Genomic DNA, 14,900 nt, shown 5'->3' with positions numbered 1-14,900 from the left:
AACAGAGTGTATATATTTATTTATGTAATTATAATGTGCCTTTTTTTGGATGTCCATATTTAATGATCCTGTTTCCCACCTTGGAGAGCAACAGCTATGAAAATCCCAATGTAAGGGATCTGTGGACCTTAGCACAAAGAATAGAAAAATTTATCCATGCTTACCTGAAAATGTCCTTTCTTCACGTAATAAGGTCCACAGATCAGTCTCATCCTGCAGAAAACCAGATCATCCAGAATAGAGATGGAAATTGATATCCAAGGATTTAAGTTCGTAATCATTAGGTAGACTTTATTATGCTCTGCAGTAGGAGAAACGGATGTTTTTCCTCCAAGTATGTAACACCATCTGTAATTAAAAAAATTAGATTTGAATTATCCTGGCCAGGGAAGTTGTCTCAACTAGAGGGAACTTCATGTTCTCCTGTTGCTAGTGACTGAGAGGTCTGGTTCTGCCCCTAAGCTGCAAGCAGGATGAAGTACCCATTGTAGCACATATGTGGACCTTATTATTCAAAAAAAGGAAATTTTCAGGCAAGCATTGATAAAGTTTCCTATTCTGCCCATCTTTTCTGAATGCAGTGTTGTTGTAGCATTGTTGACTCAGGATATTAGAGAGACAAGGTAGTGGACGAGGTAGTATCTTCACCTGCTGTTGGTGAGAGAGACAAGCTTTCGAGCTTACACCAAGCTGTTCTTCAGCTCTAAAGCTGGTCTCTCTCACCAACAGAAGTTGTTCCAATAAAAGATATTACCTCACCCATCTCACCATTTTCTCTCATCTTTTTTGGCCAATTTAAGTTTTTCTATTATGCTCTAAACTACATTTCTCTCTGTAAAATCAACTATTTATTTTTTCTAGGATAAGCCATTCAGTTACCAGAATTAATGTTTGTATGGTATCCTTTAAAAAATAAGAGTAAATTATCTATTTGTTTTTGCATTGTCTAGTGAGTATCATTTAGAAAAAACTTAGCTTTATAAGTAATGTGAGGGTATTTTTAAAATACATCCCATACGTGGTACTGTGTATTTAAATCTTTCTTACCTATTTTTTGTTTAGTAAGTGATAAAAGTTATTAATATTTTGAACACACACACTTTACACAATAAGCTGTATTTCTTGCCTTTTACCTTAGTGTTTAGTCTGTGCGATAATATTATACACCTCTTAGCCTCCGCTTAGCAAAAGGTTGTAGGCTAAGTATATGATATAGTATCATAACTATGAATAAATTATCTAGGAGTAGTTCATAAAAGTTTCTGAAGATAGTCTTTTAGCCCATTATGATATGTTGTTGACTTAACAAATTCTAACAATATTGCTACAGTTTAAGGGTATGATTTTTGAAAGTCATCCAAATTAATATGTATGCTTACATAGAAATTTGTCATGAAGAATCTGATCCTAAATATTTGTACTATGGTGTTTCTATGAGCAGTGCCCTATGTTAGTTTGTGTGCAACGAGATATATTATTATTATATATTATAATCAGACCAGAATTTGATCCTAAAATTTGATATGTTACAATCTGATATTCAAATATCCCATAAATAAAAGCTGAGGACATTTGGTCTCTCTTTAAATCTCTTTTTTTTTTTAACCATTCGTTTCAGTTTTAACATCTTGAGTGCAATAAAACTTTAGAGCCAATGTGCATAAATTTGTCAGTTGTTCAATGAAAGTTACATAGAAAACATATGAAACAGTGATTCCTAAATTAGAACTGCATCATCTTTTAAAAAGTCATTGTTTATGCCAGTATCTCCAGGTGTCAGCTAACTTATTGATGCTAAATCATTGTTTCACAATAGAAACATCTGGCAGATAGTCTCATTCCTTCTAAGATGATGGGGTGGGTTAAAATGAAGTCATTACAGGAAGCTCCCCTTATTTTACACTTCAGCTATATCTATTTGGTATTTTGATAAATATAGCTCAACTGTATACTGAACAAATGATGCTCCAGAATTTAAATAAAATTCTCCATCAATTTTAGGGCCCAACCCTGCAAAGAGTTACATATGTGAAATACTTTATTTACATTAGTAGTTACAATGAACTCAGTATGACTACTCCCATGAAGTTACTCAGCTGTTCATGTGTTTGCAACAACAGTCTCTTAGTGATTACTAGTTATTCTATAGGGTATTTCACAATTTTTTTGATTATTTAAATCAAATTAATATTTATTTTTATTGGAATTACAAAACTAAAAGATATTATAAAACTGGAAATCTACAAAAGAATATTCTGAAGAGAACTGAGTAAATTCTAGAACGTCAGGAGTCTTTATTCTAGTCTTTATTTTAGTAACAGTATCAGAAACATCTGCATGTTTACTTAGCCAATTTAGATATTCATTATATAAGTATTATCATTTAGGGTGGGATTTACAAAGGAATCTAATGGTGCTAAACACTCAATCCCTGATTTACATTTTTGGGTCGCTTATGTGAAAATTGCATCATTGTTAACCAATTTTACAACCTTTTATACAAGTTTAGGATCTGATCCCTTTCAAATCCATTGACGGCACTGGAGACAAAAGCTGATACATGATAATTAAATATACCTAACCTTTTAATGGGGTTAAGTAACCTGCAATGACTAATGACATCTTTTTTGTGTTTATTTGTAATCAGTTAAATCATCCCAATTACCTTCTATTACATTTGATTTCCAGGGCGCACAATTCTCTCATTTCTGATTGTCTGAGCTACATTTTATCAAGGACTTTTGACCCCAATAGCTCACCTCTAATTTGAATTTTGTGCATTGTACTGCAGTTGGAGAAATAAATGCTAACAGTGATTACCTAAGCCAGTTCTAGCACCTGTCCCATCTCCAAGTATGCAGAAATCAACTGTTAAAACACACAAAATAATAGCAACTATGTCATTCACCTTTGTTCTCTCATACTGCAAGTATTTTAGATTAATAATTGTTTTCCTGCAGAAGTAAATTATATTATAATAATTTCTACAGTTACTTTAGCTCCAGAAGTTTCAGAAAAAGGATCCAGCTGAGAAATTATTTCATTCTCTACACCTACATCCCTGCCAGGATTTGAACAAGTTTATTTTTATTGCCCTTTAAATTTGGTAAACTACTTATTAAGCAGAAATTAGGATACTGTAAAATTCATGACTAACAGCAAATCTGTTGATCTATAAAAATATCCATCCTTTGTGCAATTCACTGAAAAATTCTTAACATGGAAAAAATGTATGAAACGACATACAGAGTGCATATTTGTAAATATAGCTTTTGTGATCTGTCAGTTTATTATTCCATATGGCATTGCTATCCAGAATTAGTGTATTTGACCACTTTTAAATCTGTGCAGGCCAATAAAAGCATTAAAATCCCACTATAATTCTGCCAATCTTTTTCTTTTTATAAAGAAATCTGAAAAGCTTTTTCCTTTATAAACTTGGTCTTCCACAATTTTATTATGGAGAAAATTACATTTTTGAAAATTATGTCTCATGCATCTGTATTGTTATGAGAGTTTAGCAGTCTGCATTATGGAAATAGAGGGGACAGAATAACCAAGTATGCACAGAACTGGAAGTTCCTAAGGTGGCTTAATATTTTAGATATCTGCCTAGTAGCTGACATTCAAATGACAATTCATTGTGTGAAATACTCTATATGTACCTATCTATTTCTATAGGGATTTTTCCAATATTACTCCAATCCATCACTACTATGCATTGGTACCTAATTTCTTTTTGATGGATTCGGATTCAGAAATTTGTTAAACTAACACATCTGACACTATGCTCCCAAATCAAATCCCTCAGAAAAACAATCAAAGACAAACACCATGTCACTTGTGGGCGAACACTTTTCACACAATGTATCTGACCTCTCAGTCCTTGTCCTCAAATGAAACCTGCACAACACCTTCAAAAGACAAGCGTCTGAGCTTAAATTCATAGCTTTGCTGGACACTCAAAATAATGGTCTTAATAAACACACTGGATGTATGGCACATTGCAACAATCTGTAACCCACTAACCTCCCTTTTTTGACCTATGAATGACTGCAGAAGGGTTAACTGACCACTTCACTTTGAATGGTCCCTTAAAACATATGTTAATTACTTATGCTAAACAAGCTGCTCCACCTTGTATTTAGCTGTGACACTCTCAATACCTTTCCCAGACCTGAAGAAGAGCTCTCTGTAGTTCAATAGCATGTCTCTTTCACCCACAGAAGTTGGTCCAGCAAAAGATACTATCTCATCCACCTTGTCACTCAAGATTTTTAGCATTTCTGAAAATCTAAATCTGGACCACATAAAAGCAGATTTGAGTATTTAATGTCAATTGAGCATACTCCTATGATCTTCAGGGGTTTCCAGTTAGTTTGATATATTGTAACTGTAGTGATTAATGACAAACATGTTTCTTCCTTGAGGTGGGTAAAAGAAGGCAGATAGCTGAACAAAGAGCAGAAAGAAAAGTTGAGAGGGAAAATGAAAAAGAAAGGAAGGAAATGAGAAATAAAAGCAAGAATATTGGGAATATTGCAAGAATAGAATAAGTATGGAGGCGTTAGTGTTATGATAGACAAAGCCCCATGAGATTGATATTTCAAGTGATCCATTTAATTGGTAGCTCTGCTTGTGTTCTTAAAATAGTGTATTTATTTTCATTGCCCCATCTTAAGATTTACGTACGGTTTTCTTAATTTTGAAAATGAAATTAAAAGGTGGCAAATTAAAAACGGATAAAAGGAAATTGCCACATGAAGTTGTTCAGGCCAAGTTCTTAGCAAACGCTAAAAGGGGTTAGACACTGAAATGGATTACAAGTATATCCAGAGTTGTTATAATTAATGCTAATAAATTTTGGAAGGGGTATTAAAGCTCATGCTTAAGGGCTTAAGCCAGTCTATAAATATTAATGATCAGAATGAGACTTTTTGTGAGGGGCAGATTATCCCACGTCAGTCTACTGAGGAATTTTTGCACCTTCCTCTTAAGCATCTGGCACTGTTAGACAGGATACTGAACTAGATGCACCTTTAGACTGATCCACGATGGCAAATCTTCTGTTCCTAATTGAGATTCTATATTAAGTTCATTCATTTAAATATATAGAATTATACATATGTCATGGCAAGACAACTTTCTAACATGTTTCTTTCTTAATGTAATTGTAACATTGGGGGTTTTTTTTCTCACTTTGAATCATCAGTCTACATTTTGGAAAACAGAAGTGGTATGTAGAATAGCAAGCAACCAAAATGCATCTGCTCTAGTAATGTGTATTAAGGCCATGTCTACGCTTACCGGTAGATCGGCACTGCTGTGATTGATGCAGTGGTGTCAATTTAGCGGGTCTGGTGAAGACCCACTAAGTCAAGGGCAGAGTGCTTTCCTGTCAACTCTGGTACTCTGAGAAGAGTAAGGTAAGTCAGCGGGAGAGTGTCTCCCGTCAACACAGCATGATGTAGACACTGTGGTAAGCCGACCTAAGCTACGCTGACTTCAGTTACGTTATTCATGTAACTGAAGTAGTATAACTTAGGTTGACTTACCGCAGTAGCGTAGACAAGGCCTAAGGCAAAGTACCTGCCAGCGCGCTCTCTGTGTATTTCTATTAGGATAATACTCAAAATTGGTGGGGTCTGAATAAAAGTAAGCAGCCAACTTTGAAAAGAAATTATGTTTTTATGCTTCCTTTCCAAAAAAGTGCATCCTCTGGATATTGTGTGTGACAAAGATATCCCATATCCAGTGTGAAATAATGACTAATAGAGAGAGTTTATCCCAGAGAGAGCAGCATAATCATGAATCAGATTTGTCCAATGTTTTTTTATATTTATATATATATATATATATATATATAGGCTGTCAAGCGATTAAAAAAAGTAATCGCAATTGCATGACTAAAAAGATTAATTGCGCGTTTAAAAAGATTAATTGTGCAATTAATCATGCTGTTAAACAGTAATAGAATACCATTTATTTAAATATTGTGGATGTTTTCTACATTTTCAAATATATTTATTTCAATTACAACACATAACACAAAGTGTACAGTGCTCACTTTATATTTATTTTTATTACAAATATTTGCTATAAAAAACAAAAAAATAGTATTTTTCAGTTCACCTCATACAAGTATGTAGTGCAATCTCTTTAGCATGAAAGTTGAATTTACAAATGTAGAATTATGTACAAAAAAACTGCATTCAAAAATAAAACAATGTAAAACTTTAGAGCCTACAAGTCCGCTCAGTCCTACTTCTTGTTCAGTCAATCATTCAGACAGACAAGTTTGTTGACATTTACAGGCGATAATGCTGCCTGCTTCTTGCTTACAGTGTCACCTGAAAGTGAGAACAGGTGTTCACATGGCACTGTTGTAGCCGGCGTTGCAAAATATTTATGTGCCAGATACGCTAAAGATTCATATGTCCCTTCATGCTTCAGCCATAATTCCAGAGAACATGCGTCCATGCCGATGATTGTGTGACGGGTTGGACCTTCCCCATCCGGGATGCCACCTGATGTACTGGGGTTTCACTGAGCCTCTGCTGCTCCACCAGCCCTGATTTCCTTTCCCTGTATTGCTGAATTAGGCTCTCCGGCCTCTTGCAGCACACACACACAGGTAGGGCCACACCCAGCTGCAGACACAGACTGAAGTCAGCTCTGTGTGAAAGGACTCACCCAGCACTCACGTGCACACCTCTTTTGGGGGATAAACCCTAAATAATACTGTCTTGTGTAGTATAGAAAGATCTGCACAGTGCAAGCTCATAAAAATTCGGCCTCTCCCTCAATGTGAAGGAAGAGATGCACAGCTTCTTGCCCCCCACCCATCCCAGGATATGAATTGCACAAACTGAGTTATGTTATTAACAAGAAATAAGTTTATTAACTACAAAAGGTAAATTTTAAGTGATTATAAGGGATAGCAAACAGATCAAAAAAGATTACCTTAGTAAATAAACAAAAAACACTAACTGAGCTTAACACACTAGATAGGTAAGATATAAATTAGCAAATTCTCACCCTGAGTGATAAACAAGGTGGCAGATTCTTAAGGCACAAGTTGCCTTGGCTTTTCCAGGTTTTCATACACAAGCTAAAAATCCTTCTAGCCTGGGACCATCACTTCCCACAGTTCAGTCTTTGTTTCCTCCTCAGGTGTTTCCAGGTGTGTTGTTGTAGGGAGAATGAGGTCCCCTCATAATGTCATTTCCCCCCTTTTATATCTTCTCCCCACCTTCTGGAAAGCTCTTTTGCTGTGACCTGAGTCAAACAGTTCACACTGTGTAGTGCTATCTCTGAAAGGTTTCTGTTGTATACAGTTCCTGGGGTAATCCTTGTGCTTGTGTTCATTTCCTCAATAAGCCATTAACATTGTTTGGCCTTTTTACGGTCATACCTGAAAGGCTGCTTGTGGGTGTTTACAACCTCAGGACATGTTTCAGCAGCACATCACATACATAGCCAAACTTCATAACTTCACACACGACAATAGCACATACAATCCACATACAATAGCACGTACAATCTGTCTAGCAGATCAAGACTTTTAGAATGACACCTCACAAGGCATACTTTGTATAAGACATATCCTAATTACATGACAGTGGCGTATATTGAGGTGTCAAGGTATAACAGATGGGTTCTGCTCGATAACTATCCAAAGCAATGCAGGCCGACGCATGTTTACTTTCATCATCTGAGTCAGATGCCACCAGCAGAAGGCTGATATTCTTTTCTGGTAGTTCAGGTTCTGTAGTTTCCGCATCGGAGTGTTGCTCTTTTAAGACTTCTGAAAGCATGCTCCATACCTTATCCCTCTCAGATTTTGGAAGGCACTTCAGATTCTTAAACCTTGGATCGAGTGCTGTAGCTATCTTTAGAAATCTCCCATTGGTACCTTCTTTGTGTTTTCTCAAATCTGCATTGAAAGTGTTCTTAAAACGAACAGCATGTGCTGGGCCATCATCCGAGACTGCTATAACATGAAATATATGGCAAAAAGCAGGTAAAACTGAGCAGGAGACATACTATTCTCCCGCCAAGGAGTTCAGTCACAAATTTAATTAACACATTTTTTTAACGAGCATCATCAACATGGAAGCATGAAGGGGCATACGAATGTTTAGCATATCTGGCACGTAAATACCTTGCAATGTCAGCTACAAAAGTGCCATGCGAACGCCTGTTCTCACTTTCAAGTGACATTGTAAATAAGACGCCGGCACCATTATCTCCCGTAAATGTAAACAAACTTGTTTCTCTTAATGATTGGCTGAAAAGAACTAGGACTGAGTAGACTTGTAGGCTCTGAAGTTTTACATTGTTTTGTTTTTGAGTGCAGTTATGTAACAAATATCTATATTTGTAAGTTGCACTTTCACAATAAAGAGATTGCATAACAGTATTATATGAGTTGAACTTAAAAATACTATTTCTTTTGTTTATCATTTTTACAGTGCAAATATAATATAAAGTGAGCACTGTACACTTTGTATTCTGTGTTGTAATTGAAATCAATGTATTTGAAAATGTAGAAAAAATCCAAAAATATTTAATAAATTTCAATTGATATTCTATTGTGTAACCGTGCGATTAAAACTGCGATTAATCGCAGTTAATTTTCTTGAGTTAATTGCATGTTAACTGTGATTAATTGACAGCCCTAATATATGTGTTTACCAATATATGTGTTTACCAATAGATTTATATCCAGTTACACTACTTTTGAGAGTCCTGTTGGCTCTACAAAGCAGAACATTCCCTGTAGATTAATACTAGATGAATAATCTTGTTTTCAGATGGTTATGCATTCTAAACTCCAAGTCTCCAGGACAATATTAGGAAATTATCTGGTTCCAGAATACAAAGTTTTAAAACAGTTAATATTTTAGTAGAAATTTTTGAGAGTCAAAATTCCTTTTCTAGACTGTAGTTCCCCAACAACCAGAGCGCCTCATCTTGAGAGGTGCTGAGCACAGAAATTCCCATTGCGTAGCTTGAGCTATTCACTGCCAGATTATAAGGAAACATGAAGAGGCAAATGAGATTTTTCTTTTTTTCATTTGAAAATATCACTGGTATTAAGGGTACAGTGAGTCTAGCTGGTAGTAGTGTCCACTATAATTCAAGAAGCTGGAGTTTGATTCCTGATACCATCTTTCACTCCTATCTGCTAGGCATCAGGTTTCTATAGGAAATGCATTCAACTTCTGAATGTGAGCATCTGATGTCACTGAACAGCAATTCTTTTAGATGACATTTCAGAGGGAGTATCATCCAGTCATCAGCCAGAAATGAGGAAGATAAAATTAAAGGAAAATCTGGAGACACTGTGGACTTTGGCACGTACAAGTTAAAGAGACTCTTTCCAGACTGATGGACCCCAAATTTGGAGTTTCAATTTTTTTTTCTATTTTGTCTATTTGAAAAGCCCATATAATTCTTTGTAAATTGTTAGCATATTAGCACTCTTAGGCAATTCTAAATAACAAACTATATGTGATAGAGAAGAAAACATAATTAAAGAAAATCTCCTGTTCAAGATTCACAGTGATCATAAACGTATAGGATGAAAAGGGGATTATTTTCAAAATTATGAAACATACTTTGACATTGTTCTTGTAACTTTCAATACCTTGAAGACTTATTTATTTACCTTATCCAACTTGTCTCTTAAGTTAATATCTCCTATTGGACTTACTTCTGTTGGTGAAAGAGACAAGCTTTCAAGCTACACAGGCTCTTCTTCAGGTCTGCTGAACTTTCGTTACTTACTTAGCTATCATTCCAATATAAAGCAATGTCACATTTATCCAAGTTAACTTTGGCCTAACATGAGTGTAGCTGGATGTGGGATACTAGATGCTCATTGCAGATGAACGAAATTCGACGCTAGGGGCAAATTTACGAAACTTTGCAATTACTTTGGAAAATGGAGACTAAGCCTAATATGAAATTGCTTTTATGAAAGTGGTGTCTGTTAAAGCAGCCAAAAATAGCTATACTGTTTATGCAGAAAAACTGCTGTGCTTTTAAATTGAAAATTAGGATCATACTATCTAAACGCTAGTACAGGGGTCGGCAACCTATGGCACGCATGCCGATTTTTAATGGCACACTGCTGCCTGCCGGGTCCCAGCCACCAGCCCTGCTCAGCCTGCTGCTGAACCCAGGCCGGGACCCCGGCAGGCAGCAGCATGCCATTAAAAATCCTGCCCGCCCCAGCCCGCTCTTCTCCGCCCCACCCCCCCGGCAGGATGAAGAAGCTTGGTCCTGCTGGCTGCTGCTGCAGGGCAGGCAAGCTCCCCGCTCCCCCCGCCTCTTCCCCCAGCGTGCTGCGTTCCTGCCCCTCCTCTCTCTACCGCCGATCGGCTGATGGCCCTTGCGAGGGAGGGGGAGAAGCGGAGCCGCAGCGCGCTTGCTGCTCCGGGGAGGAGGCGGAGAAGAGGTGGAGATGGGGTCTTGGGGAAGGGGGGTGGAATCAGTGCATATCCCCTCCAGCCCCCTGCCATGAGCTGCTCTGGGCAGGGGGCTGGGAGCACCCACACCCCCAGCCCTCTGCCCTGACCCTTACATCCCCTCACACACACACACCTCAGCCCCCTGCCCTGATCCCTGCACCCCCCACACACCCCAGCCCTCTGCCCTGACCCCTGCACAACCCCAGCTCTGACTCCAGTACTCCCCACACATACGCATCCCCCCTATACCCCATGTCCTGACTCTTGCACCCCTCCACCCTGAGCACCAAACAGGAGCTCCTGCTCCCTCCCACATTCCCACCTGCACCCCTCGCACCAAATGGGAGCTGCCCAGGTAAGCACTCCACACCCAAACCTCCTGCCCCAACCCTGAGCCCCCCTCCCTCATTCTAGCTCCTGGCCAGACCCTGCACCCCAACCTGCTCCTTCACCCCCAGCCCTGTGCTCAGTGCACTCCCATCCTCAGCTCAGTGCAGAGAGAGAGGAAGAGAATGGGCTCGAACCAGGGAGAAGGTAGGTACCCACTCTACGTGGGCAGGACTGGGATCCCAGACCAGCAGCGGACTGAGCGGCGCTGGCAGCCGGAACCCTGGCTGGCAGGAGCCAGCGGACTGAACCCCAGACTGGCAGCAGGTTGAGTGGCAGTGGGCTGAGCCACTTACCAGCCAGGGTCCCGGCCGCAGGCCCTGCTCAGCCTGCTGCCGGCCTAAATGAACGGAACCCCAGGCTGGCAGCAGGCTGAACGGGCCAGTGGCGTAAGATCAGCATTTTAATTTAATTGAAGCTTCTTAAACATTTTGAAAACCTTGTTTACTTTACATACGACAATAGTTTAGTTGTATAATATATAGACTTATAGAGAAAGACCTTCTAAAAAATGTTAAAATGTATTAGTGGCACGCGAAACCTTAAATTAAAGTGAATAAATGAAGACTCGGCACACCACTTCTGAAAGGTTGCCGACCCCTGCTCTAGTATTTTGATGGAGCAAACATTCCATGGTTTACCTCAGCTACAAAATGTCTTAAATGAAAATACCAGAAAAAGAACCTGCATAAATGGATCCATAAGGAGTGTAGGTAAGACAATGGCCTTTATGTACATATTTGTTATCAGCATTCACAGGATTATTACTTTTTCATTATATATTACCTTACTGTGCTTTAAACATTCTTGTTTTACTGTAGTCAATGTCTGTTTTCCCTTCTGTATATATTTTGTAGATTCACAACCAATATCCAACCGAGTTTGAATTCAATCAGTATTTCCTGAAGTTCTTAGCTTTCCACTACGTATCAAATAGATTTAAAACATTTCTTCTGGATTCAGACTATGAAAGACTAGAGCATGGTATGTGTAGAAGAATGTGGTTGATGCTCATTCATTTTTTTCATTTTATTATTTTATACTTTTGCTTTTAATTAATATTTAGTTCGTAGGAGTCTTTCCATTGTGAGATGGTGCTAATGATTACATTGCAACAAACTAGAAACATAGAAAAACTTACCATATGCTTTGTAAGTGCCTGGGGTGTACTGTAATTAATTCTGTGTACAGAGTCATTGGCAGTTATATTTGGTGAATGAATAATTCCTGAACCATGCTAAAAGGGAAAGAATAAAAGGGTAAGAGAAATTGAAAGAATAGTTATAATTGCCAGACCCTTGCTTCACTTTCCAATCCACTCACTTAATACAATTTCTACTTCCATCTGCCTGCTCTCTAAAGAACTTTTGTTTTTTATTGGGTTTTTTTTTTTAAATTACAGAAAAGAGGTCCTGGGATTCATGAGATTGTATGGCATTTCCATAAAGGAGAGCCTTTTTCCCCTTCCTCATGAACTCCTGTGTTTTTCTTTTACTTTCTTCCTCTATCTCTTGCAGGCTAACTTGCTTCTTCTAAGGCCCCACCTCCCTTCTGCATTCTCAGCCCTTCCTCTGTCAGATTGATCACTCAGTCACGTCCGCCTTTCTCAGGCTTGTCTCTGACCATATGCAAGAAGCAAAGCGGGTAGTGTAAACTCTGAAATTAACAGTTTTCACAGAGAAATCATGTTTTTCATGGCAAGCAGTCAATTTAATGCATTCTGTAAAATCCCAAACAACCATGAAACTAATCCAGGCACTGAGCAACCATTCTATTTCTGCACAAAATACTGATTTGTATGTTTTTTAAACTAATGTCATTTTATCATAGTTATGAGACTCCCAACAGTGTGGTGATGCTTTCAAATATCACCACACCAAGAAGGAAATAGTGGCCTCAGTGAAGTCAATGACAAAACTACCGTTGACTTCAGTGGAGCCTGGATTTCACCTCAAGTCTCTGCTCTCAGACTTGTACTTCCCAGTCCACATTTCAGATGGTGATATTGCACAATAGCAGAACAATGTATCATAAGTTATTGAATGATTACAACATTTTTAATGTGTATATATAGTACACTAAATTGCCGCTTAAGTGCAAAAACAAAAAGTAAATTTTGAACAAACCTCATTAACAACACCTCAAGTGCTGCAGTAGGCTTCAGAATAAGAATGCAAATGTCGCATTTTATTTTCATATCAAGTTGGTGTTCAGGCAGCAAGAATGGCATTTACCCTGCACCACATAAAAATCTTTACTGTTATTTTCATCAATTCAGACCTCTTAAGTATTAGGCATTTTTGCAATGTTTTCATTTCAAGATAAAAGTCATAAAACCAAATCCGTCTGCTTTACCATTGTTACATGTAACTATAAATCCTTCTTTTACCTTTTTTTTCCTATAGGGACATTGTTTGAAGATAAAGGAGACAGACATGCCAAAAAGGGAATCTGTATTTGGGAATGTATTGAAAAAATGCACAAAAGGAGCCCAATTTTCTTCAATTACCTATATGCACCTGTTGAAACAGAGGTATGATATAGAAACTTTTATGTTGTTTGTTATTCTGAATGATTCTCTAAGTAGTTTGCCACTTGTTAAATTGGTCTAGACTAGTTTCAGACATTTATTATGCTAAGTAACCCTGTTTAAGAAATGTTAAGAAATATTAATACATCATTGGAATTTCTCACTAGTTTATATCACTAGTCATGCAAATTATTTAAGACTCATATTGGTTAACTGTAAAGGGGCAAGTCTTAGAACATTTACTCATCCACATGTGTCCCACTGACATAAAGAAGACTACTTAGGTGCATGACATAAGATTAATTATGTGAATAATGATTGCAGGAGCAATCTTAACATTTGCACAAGACCATAAAAAGTAAATCTAAATTAAAAATTATGAGGAAACAAGTTAAAAGTAAATATAAATTCCATTGGTAGTGAGACACATTTCATAAGGTCCTGATACATTGCATGACATGTCATATCGTTGCCCGATAGGATCATATATTGATCACATTTAGCTGTATCTTGAATAATTTTATAGTGTCAATATTTATCACTATGACCCATATCCCTTCTAGTTAGAATTATTTTCTAAGTATAAAGTACAGTGTCATGAACAATACTTGTCAATTTTAAATTAAAACATTCAGTAAAATATTAAAGGTATGCCTGGCAACACACAGATTAATAATATCGATGCATTGCTTTCCATATTTAATGTTATTTATAAAGTAGTTTAATCTTGATCAACAAAACATGTATAAATATTTCAATTAGGGGAACCATATCTGTTTCATTTTCCATACATGTGTTCTATTGTTATAAAATTAGCACCTCTGATCAGTTAGTATTAATAAAGGGAGATTTTCCCCTGTTCAGCTAATTGAATCGTAGTCATGATGCAGAACCTGGATTGCGAGTTCCTTTAAAATAGGGGAAATGGGAGAGGTTATGAGGGTTCCAACTGAGACATGAAGGAATTGTACATACGCACCGGGTGCCTCCATTTTATTATCTTGTTAGCTGAAAAGATGGACAGATAAGAATGGCTCGTTCTTCTCCATGTATATTCCACTGTTGATGTGCATGTGTCCCATGCACTCAAGTTCAGATTCTTTTGGCCAGCAGAATCCACTGGAGCTGCACCTGTGCCCCGAGTATCCTTCTGTCTCCCAGCTGAGGACATAAAGGGCAAGGTGTGACCCTAACTGTCTCTCAAATCCTTAACTAGTAAAAAATGCAGGTGTTAAAAGATTCCATGGTAGCAGGAAGGGCAGATCATGGAATACATATGGACAACACATCTCAAAGAACTGTAGTTATTGTAAGGTAAGTAACAATTTATTCTATGAGTGCTTGTTCCTTCTCACCACCTGTGGCTACAAGCTGTAATTTGCCATATCGGAGCATCTCACACATTGTGCAATCTACCCACTGTATTGTAAACAGATAACTACTTCACAATTTGTTAGCTGGTAAAACCGCAGAGGATAAGGGGAGAAAAGAGCACCAAACCCACA

The 14,900-nt window shown here is 37.7% G+C and overlaps 1 protein-coding gene across 4 annotated transcripts in view; it reads left to right on the top strand.

The window, feature by feature from the left end:
- Positions 1–14,900, top strand: part of SBF2 (SET binding factor 2) — a 563,151-nt gene that overhangs the window by 528,725 nt on the left and 19,526 nt on the right. For all 4 annotated transcript variants that reach the window (XM_074955034.1, XM_074955032.1, XM_074955033.1 and 1 more), the window contains 2 exons: positions 11,723–11,849; positions 13,271–13,398. In XM_074955034.1, the coding sequence (XP_074811135.1) occupies positions 11,723–11,849; positions 13,271–13,398 (255 nt within the window). The remainder of the gene's footprint in view (positions 1–11,722; positions 11,850–13,270; positions 13,399–14,900) is intronic.

Source organism: Natator depressus, chromosome 6, assembly GCF_965152275.1.
Source record: "Natator depressus isolate rNatDep1 chromosome 6, rNatDep2.hap1, whole genome shotgun sequence".
In the NCBI taxonomy this organism is placed as follows: domain Eukaryota; kingdom Metazoa; phylum Chordata; order Testudines; family Cheloniidae; genus Natator; species Natator depressus.
The sequence above is the reverse complement of the archived record's forward strand: the minus strand, read 5'-3'. Positions and strand labels throughout refer to the sequence as shown.